The sequence below is a fragment of the Alligator sinensis genome, unplaced genomic scaffold (genome assembly GCF_000455745.1).
Source record: "Alligator sinensis unplaced genomic scaffold, ASM45574v1 scaffold235_1, whole genome shotgun sequence".
NCBI classification, from domain to species: domain Eukaryota; kingdom Metazoa; phylum Chordata; order Crocodylia; family Alligatoridae; genus Alligator; species Alligator sinensis.
Window position 1 is genome coordinate 1,128,678 of NW_005842042.1, and position 22,083 is coordinate 1,150,760.

At 48.3% G+C, this 22,083-nt stretch overlaps 2 protein-coding genes across 4 annotated transcripts in view; one reads left to right on the forward strand and one right to left on the reverse strand.

The window, feature by feature from the left end:
- Positions 1–9,144, forward strand: part of LOC102380815 (ectonucleoside triphosphate diphosphohydrolase 8-like) — a 49,407-nt gene extending 40,263 nt beyond the window's left edge. Inside the window, exons 4-10 of the mRNA XM_025203034.1 lie at positions 1–28; positions 547–706; positions 1,727–1,960; positions 2,872–3,141; positions 4,918–5,028; positions 5,572–5,709; positions 7,452–9,144. The exon at positions 1–28 is cut by the window's left edge and continues 120 nt beyond it. Coding sequence (XP_025058819.1) covers positions 1–28; positions 547–706; positions 1,727–1,960; positions 2,872–3,141; positions 4,918–5,028; positions 5,572–5,709; positions 7,452–7,634 — 1,124 coding nt within the window. The 3' untranslated portion in view covers positions 7,635–9,144. The remainder of the gene's footprint in view (positions 29–546; positions 707–1,726; positions 1,961–2,871; positions 3,142–4,917; positions 5,029–5,571; positions 5,710–7,451) is intronic.
- A 4,719-nt stretch (positions 9,145–13,863) lies between these two features.
- Positions 13,864–22,083, reverse strand: part of ENTPD8 (ectonucleoside triphosphate diphosphohydrolase 8) — a 19,781-nt gene continuing 11,561 nt past the window's right edge. For 2 of the 3 annotated variants that reach the window (XM_006022679.3, XM_006022676.3), the window contains 7 exons: positions 21,364–21,514; positions 20,432–20,591; positions 19,639–19,869; positions 18,548–18,808; positions 16,388–16,498; positions 15,143–15,280; positions 13,864–14,280 (listed from right to left, as the gene is read on the reverse strand). In XM_006022679.3, coding sequence (XP_006022741.1) covers positions 14,068–14,280; positions 15,143–15,280; positions 16,388–16,498; positions 18,548–18,808; positions 19,639–19,869; positions 20,432–20,591; positions 21,364–21,514 — 1,265 coding nt within the window. In that variant the 3' untranslated portion in view covers positions 13,864–14,067. The remainder of the gene's footprint in view (positions 14,281–15,142; positions 15,281–16,387; positions 16,499–18,547; positions 18,809–19,638; positions 19,870–20,431; positions 20,592–21,363; positions 21,515–22,083) is intronic. The other variant, XM_025203064.1, reaches the window with a different exon arrangement.

Consider the following 22,083-nt stretch of genomic DNA (forward strand, 5'->3'; position numbering starts at 1 on the left):
GAGCTACAGCAGGCATGAGGCTACTGAGGTATTAACACTGGGCCCCAGGGACAAAGAAATGCCTTTCATGCTACAAATGGTATGTTATAGTAGGGCTAAGGCCGGAGTGCTTTGCTCATATGCTGACCTAAGCAAGTCACCAGAGTTGCAATAGATCTCAGCACACTGGGGGCCTAAGGGAGGCTGAACGGTTCTGAAAATCTCATCCGCCATTGTAGATATTATGCCCATGAACATTTGACCCCAGCTGTAGCTTGACAAGGGAACTCATAAAAGTTATCTAAATCTGTGTACATAGGTTTACTTAGACTCGCCTCCTCTAGGAACTGCTGCTGGGTGATTTGCTGGGTTTCCAGATCTGGACAGAGGGGCGGCTGGAGTTCAGGAGGAAAAATATGTAAAAGTGCTCTGTTCCCAAAGTGTGGAATGTAAACTGCAGAAACATGACGCTCATGAAACTGCACAAAGCAGAACACCTTGCATTTCTTAGGAGCTACTGACTGACTCTCTGGCATGTGTGACTCTTTCCTTCTGTACCCTTCTCAGGCAAAAGAACAAATTAGCTGCAGATCAAGTCTTGAATGAAGTTGCTAAGACCATGCAACAGTACCCTGTGAATTTCCGAGGGGCTCGAATCATTACAGGAGAAGAAGAGGGAGCCTATGGCTGGATCACTGTCAACTACCTGCTGGACTCCTTCATCAAGGTGGGCCTTTGGAGTGAGGGAAAATCCTGCCTCTTTTTTGCTACTGTAAAGTTTGGTTTCTTACATCTCTAAGTTAATTTAGTTCTGATAAAAGGCTCTGGATGGATGGTCTTCAGAAATGGCCAGCCTTTATCCTTTTCCCACTCTTCCTATAGTATTCATCTTAGAGATCAGATAGTAACGGTTTGCAGACTCATTTCAGTCCTGGTATGTATTTTGACTAGTGGCCTCTTTCTTATCCCAATAGAGTCCCAACCCCCAATGCAGCCAGTTTGCCTTATTGTAGTGCAATGTAACGTCACCATCAGAAGATGCTACTGGTTTAGAAAAAGCCCATGACCAGTCTATCCATTGCCACCCGATGACACCAATCAGCCAAGAAACAGTATCATGTGATATAGGCATAAACAAAGATATCATTAAAGATGAACAGGAAGGGAAACATTACATTTTGCTATTAAATAAGAGGAAATTAAGGCACTCTCATGGGTATACCCCAGATCATATTCTGTTTCAAAACCTTCTCAGAGAGTTATTTTGGAGCCTTTTAGAGCCTTTATTTTAGCCTTTGCCAGGAAGTTAACCCTTCCTGTTCTGCTCCATTTGATTTAATTCACTTGGCTTTACCCAGGTTCTTTTACAGCCTCATCACTGAAGAATCTGAACAGCTTGCAGTCATGCATTAAGTAATATGACTAACATCTATTACGTGTAGTTTGTTTTTTCTCTCATCCTTGCCCTTGTGTGAGCAAGTTTGTTTTCTTCCAGTGAGGTATTTGGTTCTGTTTGCATAAATTATGGATAACCTATGTTCAGTGTGCTTTTGCCAGAGAAAATAAGTCAAAGGAGTGTGCGTTACTTCTGAAACGCCGGGGTTTGTTGGGGTTTTTAGTTCCTGTAGCAGTTCATTACATGGTTCTGGACTGGTCCCTCAGAAAGGGGCTGCTGCTTCCTTCCCCCACAAAAAGTAGCTGAAGACTGAAGTTGTCTCACCATGGGTTTCACATGTTGTCCTGGCAGTACTCACCCAAACAACGTGACTGGATCCACCCACACTCAGCCAAGATCCTGGGTGCTCTGGACCTTGGAGGAGCATCAGCCCAAATCAGCTTTATCCCCAGTGACTCAATTACTGACGCAACAAAAGCCTACAAGTTCAGCCTCTACGGGTTTAGCTACACCATCTACACACACAGCTACCTCTGCTATGGGCAGAACGAGGCTCTGAAGCAGGTGGTGCAGAAACTAATCAAGGTGAGGGGGATATTGTTGTGGTGGACTCAACTCTGGTTCTAATCATAGGGTTGAATTTTTGCTACACGGAAGTGAGACAGCAAGGAGGTTTTAAAGAAAGACATCAGAAGTTTCTGAATGGGTGCAGCAGGCTCCACTGGGTATGAGGAACAGGATCTTGTAGAAACCAGACCCTGTAATGAGTATCAGGAAGAGAAGAGGAGCAGGGCCTTGAATCAGGGGAAGAGAAGAATACTGGCAGAGCCATACTCAAGACAGGAACCAGGAGGTAGAAGAGGAAGGACTGAACTAGTGCTAAACAGTACAAGGAGAAGACAGTCTCCCTAACCAGGGCTTCATATACTCCGGAGATCTTGAGCTAGGGGAGAGGGTGGGGGAGATTCAACCCAGGGCATTGAGGCTACAGGGATTTGAGCAATCCCTACCATTCAGCTGCCTGCTTTCTAAGGAGTTAGTGAGGCCTATGCCCAGAGGACTTATGTGCAAAACCTCCTCCCCATTGATCTGTGTTTGTATATGGGAGAAGCTGCTGGCAGCAGTGGCTTGCTTGGTCCCGGCTGGCTGGCAGGTCCCTCTAGCCCTAAGTAGCGGCTGACTCTTCTCCTGCATATCTCAGAGTGCATGCAGGGCAGTGATTCACATTGGGATAGTGCATTAGGGGGAGAGAAGGGCTGTGCATGTGCAGACACATCTAAGCCTGATTAAGCTAAAGTGAAGTACTGATGACAGGACAGTTCCATGATAAGAAAAGGCTGAACTTGCAGGCTGCAGCTAGACCAGCAGCCTGCCAACCTTACTGGTTCCCAGTTTGTCCAGTTTCTATTGGCTGTGATGTCCTGTTGGAATTAATGAGGGCAGGGGGGTGGGAATGAGGTTTCACCCTGTGAATCACATGATTTTACCTTTCCTAGGATACAAGTGCCAAGAATGCGAGTCACCCCTGCTACCCGAAAGGCTATGAGACAACCATTTCAACAGCTTCCTTCCATGTCAGTCCTTGTACAGCTGCCCATGAGTCATTTCCACCCGAAGCCCCACGGAATGTGACACTGTTTGGCACAGGCAATGCCACAGAGTGCCTCAGGGTTGTCAGGCAGATCTTCAACTTCTCTGCATGTGGCCAGGGTCAAACCTGCGGCTTCAATGGCGTCTACCAGCCTCCAGTCAATGGGCAGTTCTTTGTAAGTTGAATCCTTTCACCTCTCCTAGCCAGGCTCTAAACCGTGTTCTGCTCAGTATGACCAACTGTGCCTCTTACAAGGACCATGTATGCCTCCCTCCATCCTCCCACCCTCTGTCTTGCAGAGGGGAGAGGCATGAGCTAAGACCAGAGTGCAGGTGTGGTTGACCCAGATTAGTCCTTTCATTTCCAAACAGCAGTGTGCTTGTGATACCAGAGTGAAGTGTAGGAATTTGAGGCTGACTGCTGCCTCAGAACAAAAAGAGAGCAGCTTCCTCTTTGTCAAAACAGAGAACTGAACATTTGCAGCAAAGCAGAACTCAGAAGGCTGGTGTCAGTGCATGTCGGAAAATGTGGAGAGACATTTCGCCATGGAAATGTTCAACTATTTGAAAACATCCTCATCCCCCCAGTTGGATTTGCTGATGAAAATAAACTGTTTTGTCCCCATGGGTGCAGACAAGTTGAATCACAGTCCACTCCACTTAAGTGCATAGCGGCAAGGCTGACAAAAACTGATGCTGACCTGGGACATGTGCCTTCCCAGACTTAATGTAAGCAACGCCCATTAAGCACATAGCACTGGTAGTCCTGTGTTATGAGCAGCCCTCAAATGCCTAGAGCCTCTCATCCTTAAGGATGCTAATAGTAAATTTCAGGGTTGTTATTAGGAGCCTTTAAAATGATGGGACATGTCAGAGCTGCTGTCTCCCTACATTTGCTTCTAACCCCAGCCCTTTGACAGCTGCTTCCCCTTCAGTGTTTCTGGCACTAATTGTTCTTTGGTTAAACTTGATGGGACAGACAAAGAGGCTGAAAGATATAATGCGCTTAACCAGTATTTGTTATAATACAAGCAACAGGTGAAGAATTGGGGCTGGCATTGTATTATGCAGTTAAGTAGTTAGTGTACGTACTGATCTGCTGTACACATAAGTGGAGTGCACTGTGTTTCATTTTGTCTCGGTTCAAAATTATGTTGTGTCCTCCTGAGCTATCACAGTGGCTCCTGTCAGCTGCTGTTTGGATGCTTCACGTCCCATTCTCCTGAGCTGTCCCATGATGCATGGTGGTGCCTCTTTTTGCTTGGTAATGGCTCTGCACCTAGGAATCTCATGGGTTAGGCTGCCCTCCCCACAGATGAGAACTGGGCAGAAGGTCCCCAAATGGAAGGTCCCATGAGGTCTACAGCAAGTGTCTGAATCAACATTTCTGATGTATGGCTTTTGGACAGAGGCTTTTCAAAGTTTTCCCTGAAAACCATACACCTTTTAGAGAAAAAAAATTGTTTAACTGGAAAGTACATTTTCTATTAAAAGCAGTGTGAATGGAAGATTTTCACCAGACCTAACCTTTGTTCTTTGAAAGCATCTCCCCTTCTCCACAAGAAGGATCCTACTTGGCATTTACAGAGAGTATATATGGCAAAGCACTTGACATTATCATGTGTGCTCCATGCCGCATGCTCCCCCTTGGAATAGGGGAATGGAGAGGGGACACATTCCATGAGATCACGTATGGGATCAGTGAGAGCCAAGCTGAGAACCCAGCTTCAAGGCCAGTACTTTGTCCACTCAACCCCCTTGCTCCCTGCCAACCTGCAATGTCAACCCAGCACTGGGGCTTGCGGTGATGCCAGTCTTAACTGACTGAGACTTATGCCAACTGGCATGGAGGCTGCCACTTGCCCTACCTGGTTCTGCTGTCTGTATCTGTATTACTGCCCACTGCAGAGTGCTCAGGCTCCCTGTGACTTTTCAAATGTCTTGCTTTTCAGGCATTCTCTGCCTTTTACTACACCTTCAGCTTCCTCAACCTGACCAGCGGGCAGTCCCTGGCCACTGTCACCAATACCATCCAGGAGTTCTGTGCAAGAAACTGGACATATGTACGTGCCCTGGGATGGGATACAGGACACAGATGGACACATAGGGGTGGCTCCTCCTGCCAGGGGACCTTTTGTGGAGACTTTGTAAAGCAAAGAGTTCCAGGATGGTGGGGCAGGGGGTCCTCACAGTGCCAGGCAGGCTGGGACTACTTGAACTGATGCTGTAAGTAGTAGACCCAATGTCAGTGCCAGATGGTGTGTGACCTCTGCTCTGTGCTGCCACTAAGGGGACAGAGGGCACCATCATTTTTGGTCACGTCCCTCCCCCTGCTCATGTTGTAAACACCTGATACTGGAGGGGGGGAAGCTGCCCCTAACTGACCTGAGGGGTGCATAAGAATACCTGTCTAGTCCATAAGCAAGCAGGTACATCTGTGGCTTGGAAACAGCAAAGTTATCCCTTCAACCACACAGCAGATTAGCAGGGAGTTCCCCGAGCACACACAGGCTGCTTTCTTGTTGAAAGCTTGGAGATAAATTCTTGCCCTGCTGGAAATCACTTCCCCCTTTTTCTCACCTGTTGGGTTTTTTTTTTAATCCCAGCTGTTATCAAGTTACCCCAAAGAGAGAGAAAACTGGCTGCGGGATTACTGTGGTAATGCCAACTACATCCTTGTGCTCTTGCTGGATGCCTATAAATTCAGTGAAACCAACTGGAAAAATATTATGTTCCAGATGAAGGTAAGGAGAGAATCCGAGGACAAATTTTGGGTTGACAGACAGTGCTTGAAGAAAAAGTCATCTGCTTTATAGTGTCACCAGCTGCAACAGGGCATGACCCCACTGCAACTGGAGGTGTGACTGCAGCACAGGTAGGCAATAGGCCTGTGCGAAGCGGCTAGTATTTGCTTCGGATTCAGCTGATTCGGGGGACAGTGATCTGATTCGGCGATTCGAATCACTGTCCTGATTTGATTTGGCCAAATCTGATTCAGAGATTTGGCAGCCGAATCTCTGAATCAGCCAGGCCAGGCCCATCCCCTCCCCTTCTCCCAGTCCAGCAATGACTGCCCTGCCTGCCTCAGCTCCTGGCACTTGGGGGGGAAAAAAAGCCCCGGCTCAGCAGGTGCTGCCAAGCAGGGGGCAATCCCTGCTGCCCCATGCTGCGTGGGGGGCTCTGCATGAGCCCCCAAACCTCCCCTCCCCCACTCCTCCAGCCCCTTCATGGGTGCCCCACATGGACCAGCTCCAGCCCTTTAAGAACCCCCCCCCTGAAGAAACCGCATCTCTCCTGCTGGCAGGGGCAAACCCCCGAAGCCCTGGGGCTGCACCAGGAGCAGAGATTCCCGGGGCTTTTCTTCACATTGTTTTTCTTAAAGGGCTGGAGTCCCGGCAGGCAGGGCAGCCTTGGCAGGGCCGGGGGAGCGGGGGAGGCAGGTCAAGGGGGCTCGTGCAGAGCTCCCCAGGCAGCATGGGGCAGCGGGGATCACCCCCTGCCCAGCAGCACCCACTTAGCACTGGGGCTTTTTTTTTTAAAGTACTGAGCTGGGGCGGGTGGGGGCATCTCCAAATCTTTGCCGAAGATTCAGAGAGCTTTGAATTGATCCAGACCTTTAAATTGGTCCCCTGATTCGATTCAGATTCAGAGATTCAGCCACAGAATCAAGCCAAATCTTCTTCAAATTGAATCGCCACCCAAAGCTTCACACAGCCCTAGTGGGCAAACCCAAGGTAGCACAACCCTAGCGAGGATGAGTAACCATGTGGTGAAGACATGGTTTCAAGAGGAGGTTAGATAGGCATCTAGCTGGGGTCATCTAGACCCAGCCCTCTTTCCTGCCTATGCAGGGGGTCGGACTCGATGATCTATTGAGGTCCCTTCCGACCCTAACATCTATGAATCTATGACATAGTGGCAAGGAATTTAGCAAGACGAGCCTGGGTACTTATCCAGGCAGCTAGCCCATGGTGAAGCCTGTGCTGCTGTTTGTTCACTGCAGTTACCCATGCTAGCTAGGTAAAACCAAGTTCAAGTGTATTGACACATGGTTTAATCACATCTCCTGATGCACTGTAGACATACCCTGGGAGTCCGCTTGGCTGATGGCTCTCTCACCTCTAAGGATAAGGTGTATAATGTGCTGCACATTCATTTTCATTCTTACTAATGACAAGATAATGACTCTGAACTGCTCTGTCCACCGTGGCCTGTGAGAGAACTGGGAGCCAAGTATAGTGAAGGGATTTTACTACCATAATCTGGGTTCTGGTGTGGTGCAGAAAGGGTATGGACGTATGGCAGCACTTTCTTCCTTGTTCACCTTTCAGTCTCACACTTCTAATTTTTTAGGCCTAGGTGCATTGAACAGGTTATTAACTATGAGGTCATCTCCTCCCCATGAGAGCGGAGGACACTAGTTGCTCTCCACTTAGTGGCACTGTTAGAGCCAGCATCAATGCTGGGATGTTCTTTTCCTGGGCAGGCTGCGAACACAGACATCGGCTGGACCCTAGGCTACATGCTGAACCTCACCAACATGATCCCTGCGGAGACCATGGAACAGGTGAAAGGACACAGTCAGGACACCTGGATTGCTGCCATCTTCTTCATCATCCTAACTTTGGCAATTTGCATCGTTGCCCTGGCCATTTTCTTCTGTTCATAGGAGCCATTTAGCAGGAAGGTACAGCGAAGACTCCAGCACCTAAGACTGTGTCAGTTAATCTGAGACCTGAATCAATTAATAGGAAGTTTGAGGACCGCTGATCACTAACCAATAGGGCCCTCAAGCACGGACAACTTGCAGGTTGCAACAACTGAAGTGAATGAGCCTCACCTCAGCCAGCAGCACGCAAAGTGTGAGCCTCTACCTTGAGCCAAAAAACCATGGACACGTGTTTTAAGGGTGTTTAGGCACCATACACTTGGAGAGATCTTTCAGAAGCATCTGTGTTCTTAATTCTCGGCAATTGCACCACGGCTTAATTGTCTGAGTGCTTCTGAAAGTCCAATTAGAAGTCTGCCTGCCCTGAGGCACCAAAATAACTTTCAGTTCTGCAACCAATAGCTGACTCACAGGTGTCCTGTGTCAGATAACCACTAAGGGGAGCCAAAGCCTCAGCATTCTCCTGCAGTTATATTCCAGTACTGCCCTTAAAGAGGGCCTCTGGCTGTAGATCAATGGTTCTCAACCTTTTAGAGTCAGGGCACCCTCCATAACTTTTGCAAATTTGGTAGCACCGCAGCTGAGAACCACCATTGTGTTACCTCAGTTTATCTCCGTGGTTCTCAACCGGGGTGCTGCTGCCACCACTGCCAGGTGGATGTGCCACGTGCCTTATGCACCACCAGCTCGAGAAAGACTTCAGCAAGACCAGGTACTCCTGCCTGCTTTAGGTTTATCAGACAATCCTAATGCAGATGGGAGTACCAGCTCCCACCACAGTCCTTTCCAATCTGGCTGTGCACAAAGCATGCAGGGCAGGTCCATCTGGCTGCCACAACAGTGAGACCCATGCTGTAGCACCCCTGAAGGTGTCCTATGGCTCCCCAATTGAGAACCATTGCTCTAGGTACTTATTTGTACCCCTCTTACCCCACAAGGAAGGACTCTGGGCTGTCAGGAGTAGAGATGACTTCAGGAGTGGATCCAGGGAGGGTACAGTGATTCACCCTAATCATCTCCCTAATTCCTGTTAATCTCTCTCCATTCCCAGGCATTAACAACCCTCTCTCCATTGTAATGGTCTTGATGTTTATCTCTTCAAGCTATCCTTTGTTCTGTAATTTTGCTTGCTTTTAGCTATTCCTGGTAAATGTCTCTCTTTTATTTTACAGCTCTGCAGGCTGTTTTTAGCTCTAGCTAAAAACCTTAACTCAGGTATGATAATATTAATTTACGTATAGAAATGATTGACAGTGAAGTATTGGAGGCATTGTCAAGACACTCAAGAAGACTAGATTTTGTTTTATGGCTCTGAATAAACGATTTAGATTTTACTATGACGACTACAGGACTAATGATACAATATCCTTTGACCATTTTTGCCTAGTATGTTGTTTTTTAAGATTGTATATATACTCTAGCAAATTGGTGCGCATTCCAAGAATTATATTTGTTTTTGTTTTGATCTTAAACTGAATAATATAATGCTAACCCTTGGCCATATTGGTAGAGCTTCTAGTTTCTTTTCCACTGGAGAAAAATATGTGTTGTTATATGTGATGATGTGCCAAAGTATCTGCACCCCGTTTTTCAAAATCCTATATCTGCTCATGGGTGACTCCAACAGCCCATCCTTGAAGGAGCACCTGGCTGTGTATAATCTTATTAATGCCTTGTTCCCTCTTAAAATAATTTATGAGAGTAACCACAGTCCCATGCTGGGCTCCACCAGGACTAACAGGCAGAGCAAAGATGCCTTCAGGGCCTCCAGGAGGTAAAGGTGTTCTGAGCCTTGCACCTTTTCTCTAGTAAAGACAGAGCAGACAGTGGGCTTTGCTGGTTGCTTCCCGCCCCCCCACAATCCCCCTTTTTCTGCTACGTGTGTCAGGATGTTTTTTAGATGTCCTCAGAGACACTGGTTGGCTGCAGCCAAGGCTTGGGATTTTGACTGGGATGTGCCAATGCTCCTGCTGGTCCCTCCATTCAGGGACAGACTGATTGCTGTATTTGTGATCAGGAAGGAAATTTACTTTGTGGTCAGATTGGTATGGACTGTGGCGGTTTTTGCCTTCTTCTGCAGTGGGGAGCATGGCCCTCTGCCTGGGTTCTCTTGAGCATATGTTAACAACCTTTTATAGAAGCAGGACATTGGCTGCTCTGGTCCCCCTGCTCTACCTGTGGCAAATTAAGGTGTTATGTCTTATGTTGTGTCACAGTTGACTGTATAGTTTTACTAAGAGATTAATTTATGGGTTTGTATAGGATGGTTTGGATAGGGGTGATCTTGCCTCAGGCAGGAGGTTGGACTAGATCTGTGGTTCTCAATCTTTTTTGTACCAGGACCCATTTGTAAACATCAATGGCCAGTCCCGACACAGTGCCCCTCACTCCCAACCCAATGGCCACCGCTTCAGGTGTGTGGGGCAGGCAGGGCCCCAAGCCGCCCTTTGCAGGCTGGAACTCTGATAGACTACAAGGGAAATGCCACCGTTTCCCACATTTTTCTCCTTTAAAGGAGAAGCCCTTTTTCAAGGTTGTTGAGCCATTCTTAAAGTTTGTTTGTGACCCTTTATATTCTTGCCACCACTTTTGGGTCATGACCCACAGGTTGAGAAGCACTGGACTACAGGACCTCTGGAGGTCCCTTCTAGCCCTTCTTTCTGATGTTATGATTATGCTTTGTGTATTTCAAATGGGATAGTTGTTCATGGGTATGTACCTGAAGAGGAACCTTTTTATGGTCCCTGTGTGAGATATTCACCCCAGCACACAGTTTATACACGATTAAATCAAATCCGGGCTCAAGTGGAATGTAATTCTCATTCTAACTCTATGTGCAGTGGTAAATGTCATCATATTTCTTTTCTACCTGTGACTGCTTCTCATTGCTGTCTCCCACTCTGGACTTTCACTTTCACTGATTTGTCTCCTACTCAACAAACCTATCAATAGGGCTGTACAAATTCTGCCAATGAGAAGATGCACTTGGATTTCTCTGGAGAAAGTGCAAAGACTTTGCACTTATTCCTATTTTATTATAGAAGTAAATGTTACAGGGAAACACAAAAAGGAAAAATAGCAAACCAGGCTGCAAAAGAAAAGACCATTATGAACCCAATAACACCTGAACCAAACGGATCTTAAAGCTCCACTGAGAGTCCATCCCATGAGCTTCTGTACAATATGAAGTTTGCTCTACAGGTAAATGACAAATGCTACAAACTACATGGAAATATGAAACACAAGGGAAAGCAAACCTTCATAAGGCAAGCTGAAGTGGAGCTGATCTGGCCTAGGTGTAAATGCCATATCCTGTGAGACTGTCTCTCACATCTGTAATGTGGAAATCATCTGGAGCAAAGGAAGCGATCTATGAGAATGCTGTCCCATGCCCAGAGGCCTTTTGTCTGCATTACCAAAAAAACAAGCTAAAAATAAGACCAAGGAGGGGGCAAGGAGAAATTACTTATGTTCAGAGATCCTTGCTGGGCCAAAGAATGGGTTCCCAGAGGGATTCTGGGCAGGTCATTGAGCTGCCATGTGCTGAAAAAGCACCAAGCAGATGGTTGAGAAAACTTTCTCAGAGCCTCCTTGAGAGAGGTGGCTTCCAAATGATGGCAGTCTTGGGGACACTGGCCACAAAATCCCCTACAGATGTCCAATCCCAGGGATCCACAGCAAAAGTAATGAGGCTTCCTTTGTGGGCCTGCCATAGTGGAAACACTGCTATATGCATTGAATCTCTATTGCTGTCTGCGTTGTATTTGATTTGCTGAATCTTTTAAATGGCAGCACTGGCTTTTTCACTGCACCCCTTTGGAAGAAGTCTTATCTTTATGCCAGTCACACTTCATGTTGCTGATGGATCTTGGCCGAACTTTGGGGAATCCTTTCATGCCAAGTAGATACTGGTCCAGTGGATGGTCAAGTATAAAGAGTATTTGTGTGAACTGGTATGTTTGTAGGTGGAGGTTGGGAGATTAAATTGCATTTTGTGGACTAAGAAACTGACTATATTAATTTCAGTGCACAGGAAAGGAGTGAGTGGCCTTGTCCTCATCAGTGATATGCTGAAAATTCTAGTGCCAGCTTATTCTGGATTCACTGCACTCTTTGCTTTCATATACAAGTAGTGGCTGCCATTATATTGTGGAGATTGTTTGTGTGTGCAGTAGTGGTTTAGGTCAGTTATTTGCCTACCCGGTTTCTTTGAAATCCCCGCACTCACGCCTGGCCTTAGCCACACATGACGCCTATATGGCACAACACAAGCAGCTCCAGATTTGCTCAGTTTCTGGCTGCTAGGAGCTAATAAAAAGGTGGCTAAGAAACAGTGCACTCAGTGCTAGCCCTTGCAAAGGCCCACCGAATTCTAGCACCATGGTCAAAGTAAGTGGGGAGTAAAGTAGCTTTGGATAAAGCACACTGAAAGCCTAAAGGAAGCCTGTGCTGTGAAGGGCTCCTGTGACGTCCTAACCCTACTGCACACAGCTCAGTGCTGCCAGTATTTGAAACAAAACCAAGCCCCAGTTCCTAATATTGTTAAAGGGAACCTAAGATGATTCAAGTACACAGCAACTTCATCAAAAAGTAAATGGTGAGTTGGGTAGATGGGTTGATGGGCAAGGGATGAAGGGTACAATGTTGGGTACATTTTACTGGGTACTTTGGACTTCTTAGTGGGACTACAGGAAGACCCTCCCCACAACCTCTCTAAAAGCAGCAGAGAGTGGACAAACTAGTACTCACCCCTAACACCACTCTTTTCAGAAGAGCTCATGCAGGTGATATGAAAAGGGCCAGAGGCAGAGTTCGATCTGATTCTCAAGGTGGAACAAACTTCCTGTCCAAGGGAAAGGCATGCATGAAGTGAGCACCTGCAGATGCTTTTTAACAGCCCACAAGCAGCATTGGGGTCACTGTGTGTACAAACAGAGCAATGGGTTCTGGCTTCATTTCCCATCTGTGGAGTAGCAGCTTTGAAACTACAACAGGATGTGCTTTCTGCAGTCAGCAAGGGCCAAATTCTCAAGGGGCACTTATGCATCTAAATGCCAATTTAGTAGACTAAATCCAACAATTAGACATTCAAAAGCCACACCACCTAGCTCTGTGGGGACCTGTCCTTCCTTGGTGAACAAGCTCCTCCTAGTCAAATGCTGTTAGGTACCTTAGTTTCTGTTGCTGGATGTATGCACAGCTGCTTATGCTCTGAGCACAGAGCTGCCTGACACCTGTGTCTCACCAGCAAAGCCAAGGCACAAAAAACATGGTCACTATGCAAAGACCTGGTCTCCACAGGCTCACCTGCCAGGTTGGGTTTCCATGTGATCCCTCTGCTGGGATGCAATGTGTGCTGGCTGCCAGTGCTGATCAGGCAGGTTTCCATAGGAAGTTTGCAGTGGCCATGGAGGTGGGTGAGGATAGGGGAGGTCTGTTTCAGGGGTTCACCAGCATGAGGAGATGCTGCCCCTGACTATGTTAGGAGGCAGAGTGGGCCTTGACCTTTGCAATCATATCCCACATGGAGGTCTGGAATGAATGGTGTGTTGGTAACCAGCACTGCCGTGTACCATCACCATCATCTGAGCAGAGGCCAGATGGGGAAGGTGCTTGCCTCTGAAAGAGTTAGATACATGGGAGTCCCCATGCTGCAGCTGCCCCTGTAGCCCAGCAGTGTAGAACACACAGGCCAGCCCTCGCAGAGCCTCTGCAGGGCAACGATACTAGTACAGGAGGAGATTCCCTCTGGCCCTCTGCTTAGGGTCTCCCCTAGGCTCTTTGCTCACAGCCACCCACTCCAGCTGCACCAGCCCCAGCTCAGTAGTGCCACTGGTGACTGGTCTCTCTCCAGGTGCAGCTTGCCCCTCTACCCCAAAAGGCAGCAGGGCCACAGTTTCCCTCGTATATCCCTCTTTTCCTTATTCCTCAGGCTACCCCTCCAATCCCTGGCCTCACCTCAACACCTTCAGATTCTCCACCCACTCCCTTACCTCCTATACTCTCTACCCTCCCAGACACGCCAAGCCCCACGACAAACTAACTTCTACCTCCTGACACGGACAGCTTTTGCTACCTGGGATTGCATCCGGCAAGTAGAAGAGACCGTGGCAACTGCTACTAGTTGGAACTTCTTTAGCCAGGAGCCTTTGCTGACCAGCATGAAGGGGAAAGAAAGAGGATGCAGTACATGTGTTTGGGGAGGTTTTACTAAAACCTGATACTTGGATTACAGTTTGCCAATGGGCCCTTTATTTGACAGATTCACAGCTACCATTCTACAGAAGTGCTGTTTCCTCAGGCCCTGCCACCAGCAGCCCCTGGGCACCTCCCAGAGCCCACTGACATGGCCACAAGTGTCTCCAAAATTTAGGGCTCTCTCAGGTTCCAGGAACAGCGCTGAGGGAAGCTCAGTGAGCAAGGTGTCCAGTGGCTACAGAATAGTCTCATAATTGGCAAATTGCCGCTGGTAGGTTAGAGCCACAATAGACCACAGGACCAGAGCCAACAGGAGGCCAACAATGAGCATGGTGATTATCCAGAAGACAAACTTCTGCCCTTTAGCTTTACTGGGAACCTCTGCAGGGATCATGTTGGTGAGATTCAGCATGTAGCCCAAGCTCCAGCCCACGTCCGTGTTAGCCACCTAGGAAGACAGGGAATGTAGAGAGGTGTTAAAGCTGGCAAGGGGCTGTTCCTGGGCATTAGGACCTTGGGCAAAGGTGAAAGAGAGTTAGATCCTTATTTGGTGTTTGATATTAATACAGAGAATGTTTGGTTTTACGTTGTCAGGGTCCTGCATGTTCTTCAGTTCAACTACCACAGCCCGTGCTCCCCTCACTGTGGAATTGCTCACTAGAATATATACTCACTGTTCACAAATAAAAGGCATTTGTGGGTCCCCACTGTTAGGAAGGGAAACCTTGGAAGCATGAGTGTGACAGTGAGCTAGCTTGAGTCTGCCCCCCCATCTTGTTTGTGCTTTCTGCTGTACTCGGTGAAAGGTCTGCAGAGCCCTTAGTCTAGATCCATGTGGTCTCGATTAGCCTGGCCTCATATATTTCACTGCTTCAGCCTCACTTTTACTGTGAATGTAATTGCGGAATAGGCTGATCTGGCTGCTGCACTGCAGGGACCAATTCTGCAGATGGACTGGACTCCATTTGGACTGTGCAGTATCTCTAGCCTGCTATGAGATGGCAGCAGTGATCTAGGGCAGCTCACTCAGATTCATTGTGTTATGGTGCTAGGGCTGATGGGTGGTATGTAAACAAGTTTGGAGTGATGTGAACCTCCATGCTTCTCACTCTATCAGATGGAAATAGGTTGGTAGGGAAGAGAGAGAGATTGCACTATTCTTTTATTTGCACCTTCTCTTACCCGAGTGTTTTTCAGGCAGATTTCTACCTGAAACTTGCAGTGGCCATGGCGGTGGGCAGGGTAAGGGCAGACCTGGCTCAGAGGGTCATAGCCAGACCCTTTGCCAAATGCATGGGGAGAGGTCGTACCTGCTGGCGGAAGTGGATGTTCTGCCATGTCTGGTTGTCAAACTTGTAGCCTTGCATCAGGATCGTGAGGATATAGAAGCCAGCCGCGCAGTAGTTCCGTAAGTAGGTCCTGTCCTGCCCAGGGAACTCCTCTTGCAGCTAGAGATGCCACAGAAACAGGGGGCATTATCAGTGCAGAATGTCACCCCGGCAGGAAGACACTACTTGATGGACCTCACCAAGGGCTTCATCCTAGGGAGGCTCCCAATGACACTGCCCAGAGCACTGCCATCTGAGCTTCAAACTGGAAGTGCTGTACGTGGTGACATATTTCAGTAACTGCCCATCAGGCCTAGCTTCAGGCTGGGACCTAAAAATCCCATTGACTCCAGCAGCCCTAGGATTAGCTTCCATGCCTTGAATGCTCTGTGCCTCCAGCGGTCACCACAGCCCACTGACCTTTACTTGTCTACCCTGTAAATTAACTGGTCAGTGACCTGTCTGGTAGGAGAGAAGGCTGAGGATGGTGGGGAGGGCAAGCTGAGACCCTCAGGGATTCACCACAAAGACTTTGCTGGCTTTGGTGTGTGAGGGAGCACCAAGCTAAAAGGCTTCTCCAGGAGAGCCCCCTTTTATGGCACGTTTACCCTTCACTGGCCACATTTACATGAGATGCTTACTATCCAGTATCTTGTTACTACTGCACAGTAGTTCGTTAGTACTGTGCAGGAGTGTTGCAGGGCATGAATCGTGATGCAACACTACTGCACAGAAATAATGAGCTTCTGTACAGTCAGTGTCACGGGAAGCCGTGTGAGGATGCTACTCAGCTGTAACGCCGGATACGGTGCAGTCATTTGGTACTTGGGTATGCAAGTACTAAATGACTGAGCAGTAACAACTGTGCAGTCAGCATCTTGTATAGACACAGCCACTGCTTCAGCTCCCCATAGGAGTCACCCCAGCTCCAGACCACTGACAAGCAATGGGTCTGTTGGAGGTGGAGCACCCAGAGCTAGCGGGTAGGAGATCCCAGCAGGACAGAGAGCCCAAAAGTCTGCAGGTTTCTCTCCAATTTTCTTCCCAACCCAAGGTGACTTGTACTTGTCTTCTCCTCCATCACCCAGATGGTGTGGGAGACATTATCCCAGTGGGAGAAGGCTCCCACCCTGCTCATGGTCCTCACACAGTCTTCAGCTTCCCCTCCAGCTGCCAGATGCAGGTACTTCCCAAGCAGCACTTGGATGCTGTTTACAAGGGTCTTACCTCCTTCCAGTTCTTGTAGCAGAAGTCCCAGATGGTGGTGTTGACAGTGCTCAGGGGCTGCCCACTTGTCAGGTTCAGGAAGTGGAAGACTGAGTAATATCCAGAAAAGGCCTTGGGGTATATAAAACAAACAAAAGCAGCAAGGTTAGCAAAGCAGCCAGCTCCCAGCTAGCCAATGGGCTCAGCCATAGCATCTCTACATCCACTGTTTTATCTGTGGCTTCATAAACCAGCTCTCATCTTGTAATAGCAAAAAGGCAGCAACATCAAGCGATGCCTGTTTGCTAGGTTGGGGGCAGGATGAACTGGGTCTCTCCCACTCCCTGTGATACAAGTAAAAGCAGCATCCATGATCAGTGCTAGATGGAAGGCTAGAGATGTGGACACTGCTGCTGGGACATTCCTAGGTGGTCAGCTAACACACCTGCTGGGTCACTACCCAGGGCGGGAAGCAGAAGCCCCACCAAGGCAAGCCTTCTGATAGACTCAGTTTGATCCTCAAGGATGGGCAGGGAGAGAAGCTGGAAGCAACATCACCCTTGGGAATCAGTCTGTGACTATCCTGAGCGCTAAGGGCCAAGCCCAAGAAGTCCTGTCATTTCTCCAATTCTTTCAGCAAATTCTGTGTTGAGACACCTGGAGATAGAAATGAAGTTACATTCATGAGATAGCTGAGGGACAGCAGCTTCTGCCAGTCTCAGAGGCAACCTGGAAGTATGATCAGATGTGTCTGGGGATGGGCAAGAGGAGAAATACATGGGCTTAACTCCTGGATAGTCTCTTGTGCTGTACTAGCATTGGAGGAGAGAGCTCCAAGAAGCTTGGTGTGTGGGTTTAGTAAGGAGAGCATGAATATCCTGGGGAGATGGGCATGGTCTGAGACACCATGGCAAAATACTGTACCCTGAGAGAGATTGCTGGCCCTGAAAAGCCTGCATTAATATCTGCATGGGGAAGTCGAGGATATCAGATAGGTTATCCCTGGGGTGGAAAGTCTGGGATGTGGGATGGGTTAATGCTTCCATTTTCACAGCTGGCAACCGAGTTCATATTGTGGGGAAGAGTCTACTCTTTCGTCCCTTTGGTGTCAGCCACACAAGTAATACCAGACTGTGAAAATGTACATGAGGGGTGCTGAGATAGGCTAAGAGGGGCAGCAGGTGATAACTCAAGTGCATTGGAAAAAATCCCCTACAACATCTGTACATTCAAATGCTTCCTGGGTGGGCAGGGCTGTGAACAGCCTCTTCTGCAAAGCCTTGCCTACACAGGAAAGCTGCATGGGTCTAACTTAAGGGGAGAATTTAAGCCAATTTATTTAAATGGGTGCCAGTGCCTGAATGAAGGCTCTCATTACACTCTAAGAGCAGTTTGTTTGGGTTTAGCTTCAGCCAACTTATATAAGCGACTGAACAGGCTGGTTTAAAGAGCATGAATGCAGATGCTGGCACTGCTTCAATTGATTCAATTTAATATTTTCAGCTGAGGGAAGAGATGAACAAACAAATTGCAGCAAGTTAGAATGCCACACACACGCTGCCCTACGCTCATGCCCGCGTGCAGTTTCTTACCACATGGTAAGTAGAACCGAACCCAGAGTAGCTTAGCTCTCTAAGACAGAGGATAACTTCTTGCATTTTAGATTCCACTTAAGGAGAGCAGCTGGCACGCAGTGAAGCTTCATCCTTTTTAATTTGTAATTTGCTCATTTTTCCCATACCCTCAAGCACACTAGAGTATGCAGCTTTCCAGTATAGAACAGACATAAGCAACACTGGGCGCATCTATACATTTGTTAATGTGCCTTAGATACTGTGCATTTAGTTTAATACCTCCTTAATAAAGTACTAGCTAAATGCGCAGTACCTAAAGTTACTGCACAGTAGCACCAGCACAGTTATCTAGTGACGCTTACTGCGCATTAGACTAATAACACTGTGCAGTAGGCTATTAGCACAGTTTTTGCTGTGACACGCTACTGTGCAGTGTTATTAGGCTAATGTGCAATAAGTGTCTTGTAGATGCATCCAGTGACAATTTGGTCTGTGGTTGGAGCAGGGCTTGGCTCCCAGCAGCATAAACAGGAATTTTCTCAAGCAACATCCTTCAGAGCATCCCTGGAGTGCGGCAAGAGCCAGAAAGAAAAGAACACGCTCTTACGTAGAACTGCCCACGCTCTGGTGGCTGGTAAACCCCATTGAATCCACATGTCTTGTTGGGCCTGCATGCAGTGAAGTTAAAGAGCTGCTGGATGGCACTCCTGCACTTAGCTGGCATTCCCATCCCTACGACTGTGAGGGTCTTGTTCTGGGCAGATGTAGATGGTGCTGGGATGCAGGGACTGTCATACAGGCTAGCCGTGGTGATGTTCATCTGGTATCCCTTGGGGTAGCACGGATGGGAGATAGAAGTGACGTTGTCCTAGAGGGGAAAGGATCCTGTTATAAGTGTACAAGTCTGGAGCAGCTCTGTGTTGTCTCATATGCACCTACAAGCCAATGCACTTAGACCAAGAGGTCCCATAAAGGAGGAAGCAGAGGGTAAAGCCAGAGCTATGTGGAGCCATCTTCTCCAGCTGGGATAGAACTTCACACTGTGCATACTTTCCTCCCTACATAGAGCAAAGGGAGCATTGGGGTTACCTAGAGCACATGGGGGCGCAGATCCCACCTCAGCCAGATTCCTCCAGGAGTCCTCTCAGACCAAATACTCAGAGCCACAGATCTGGGTGTGCAGCTAAGGGCAGACTATGCCAGATGCTCAGCATACAGGAGACATGTACCTTTGTCTGCTCCAATGCACTTGAAATCCAGTGAATCAGAGCAGACTCAACTAATCAAGTCTGAGGAGCACGAGCGCTGACGCACCCAGCGCTGCATTGCATACATTTGTATAAATGGTGAAATGCGCATCAGTGTGCATAAAATGGTGATGGTGCGCTTTTGAACCAAAACCCCTTCGATGTGTTTTAGTTCAAAAGCACTGTGGTGCATGCATGTGTACAAATGCTCCAGAACAGCAAGTGGGAGCTCCAGATACCCACCACTTCTGGCAACCCAGTCCAGGGTGGCTCCCTAAAATCAGTGTTCCTATTTTAAGATACTGCCTTTTATCTCAGCCTGTTTCATTCCTGTAGTCACAGGGCTAATGTGTTCCTGTCCCAGAAAGGCCAACTATATGACTGTTAGTACAGCTACAGTTATATGAAGTACCAGGTTATTCCAAGGGACTGTGGAGATGGAGACAGATACCTCTCTTAGGGATGCAATCAGCTTCTTTAAGACCTGGTTTTGTCCATAGCAGAGGTAGCTGTGGGTGTAAATTGAGTAGTTGGACCCATAGAGCTTGAAGAGGGCCTGGGTGCTGTTGTCCTCAATGGTTCTTCCAGGAAAAAAGGCAATCTGGGTGGAAGCCCCTCCAAGGTCTAGTGCTCCCACAGTGTCAGCTGCCGGCAAGTGTATCCACTCCCCTGTGAAGGAAAACTGTGCCCACACAAGGAATTTAGTCATCAATGGCACATGGATCCAAAAGCAGTGCCAGTGTGGCACATAGGAGCTCACTGAATTCATTTTACAGGTGCTGCTGCCTTAAAGCCTGCATGTGCGGTTGCTTGTAAAGCAGTACACAACAGGGCAAAGAGTGATCAATGACTTGCTCTGGGCCATGGAACTAGAAGGGCTGTGAGGACACCACTATCACTCAAGGGAGTTGATGCACCTCCAGTCCACTGAACTTTGTCCCTCTCTGCCAAGGCCTGGCCTCCTGGGGTTGCAGGTCCAAGAGATGCAAATGCATTTACAATTTGAAGGATCCCTGTGAAGGTGAAGTGCCAACTTCCCTTGTCAGGGCCTCCAGGGCTGGGAAGGACTTAAATCGCCAGCTTCTTTTGCCCTGGATTCACCATTTGCCATGAGAATCCCCAGCTAGAGCCAAGATGGAAGCATATCAGCATGAGCCTTCACGATGAGACCTCATCAGAGACATTTCCCCACCCCATCAGGCAAAGTCCTTACTTCCCTCCTACCTCCTGCCCACACCACTGACCTTGATAAGTGTCTGTAGCAGGTAGTTGACTGTGATCCAGCCAAAGGAGCCTTCATCATTCCCAGTGAGGACCCGAGCTCCACGGAAGTCCACAGAATACTCTTGAATGGCCTTGGAGACCTCTGCCAAGACCTGGTCAGCTTTTGTGCTGTTCTGCTCCCTAAAAAGAGAAGGAAAAAGATTCCACTTGGAGCCTGAGGGACACAGCACAGCACACACAGACACTGGGGTTGAGCATTCCTTGTCTAAACCCACCCCAGGGCAGGGTATGGTAAAAAATCTTGAACACAGGAATTTTCCCTGCAACTGCAAGAGAACAGGGATGAGAGGAGGGATCACTGCTCCAAAAATGCACCAACCACAATGAGCTGGAATAGGAAGGGGGTCAACACTTATAAGTTTCCGTTTCTTACGCTGCAGATTTCAGTGGCATCAACTTACCTTGCCCCTTATCCCTTAGCTACCCTGGTAAGAAGAGCCAAGCAAGTTCCTGAGTAGATTGATCCTGAAAGAAATCCCCTGAGGCCCAGCCATACTGTGCAGCACTGGGTTGGAAGAAAGGTGCACAGCAAACATCTGTGCAGAGGGAGGGATTTTGTCCACACTACAGAGGGAACTTCAGCTCTTATGGAAAGTTTGTACTGATGCCACACAACATGGCTCAGGGGCTGAGGTTCTAACCCAAAAGGCTCCACCCAGAAAACCGCAGGCCCTTGAATTATTGAGTCAGAAGGGATGAAGAGCTGAGCTAGGAAGGAATTATCATGAATTGGAGGATCAGCCCCTGTGCCACTATTAGTTCAGCCTTCCCAGAAGATAGTGCCAGCTGCTTTGCACTTGCTGCAGTCATCAGAGAGCAGGTCTTGTGCACTGTGGGGAAAACATCCATCCCCTTGCAGAGCTGCCACGCTCCATAGTAATGCCAGGCCTACCTCAGCAGCCGCATACCCGCTGTAGCTCCAAGGTAGGTGGGTGTCTCTTTCTGTTGCTTTGCAGGGATGACTGTCATGGCTTTGTCCAGACACACCTTCAGACTGGTTCCAGCCTTAGTGGGGTCATCAGCATAACTGGAAATGCCCGGTCCTGGAAAAAGGACCCCAGTGAGAGGCTGAGCTCAGCATGATCATTAATGAGAAAGGAAGGGAAACACTTCCACAGCTCTGGCCTGGAGATTGCTGAGTGAGGAGTGAGCATTTCGTTTGCTAAGGTTAGTACACAGTAGGGCTGTGTGAAGCTTCGAGTGGTGACTCGAATTGGAAGAGATTCAGCCCGAATCGGTGGCTGAATCTCCAAATCTGAATCAAATCAGGGGACCAGGCAAGAGGTCCAAATCGTTTCAAAGCTCTCCGAATCTTTAGAAAAGATTCAGAGAGCTTTGATGATTCAGGCAGTCCCTGCTCACTGCAGCAGGGAGATGGACCTGGACTCGGAGCTGGCAAATAGGGTCTGGGGGCACAGGTAGTGTTCTCGTCGATCCTCCCAGTCTCAGGCTATGGGCTGAGAAGGGACAGGAGGATCTATGTGGTCAACCAAAGACTGCAGCGCTGGTGTCGACAGGAAGGCTTTGGCTTTCATGACCACAGCCCGCTCTTCGGCGAGAGAGGCAGCAAGCTGCTGGGAAGGGATGGCCTCCACCTCTCTCCCCTAGGGAG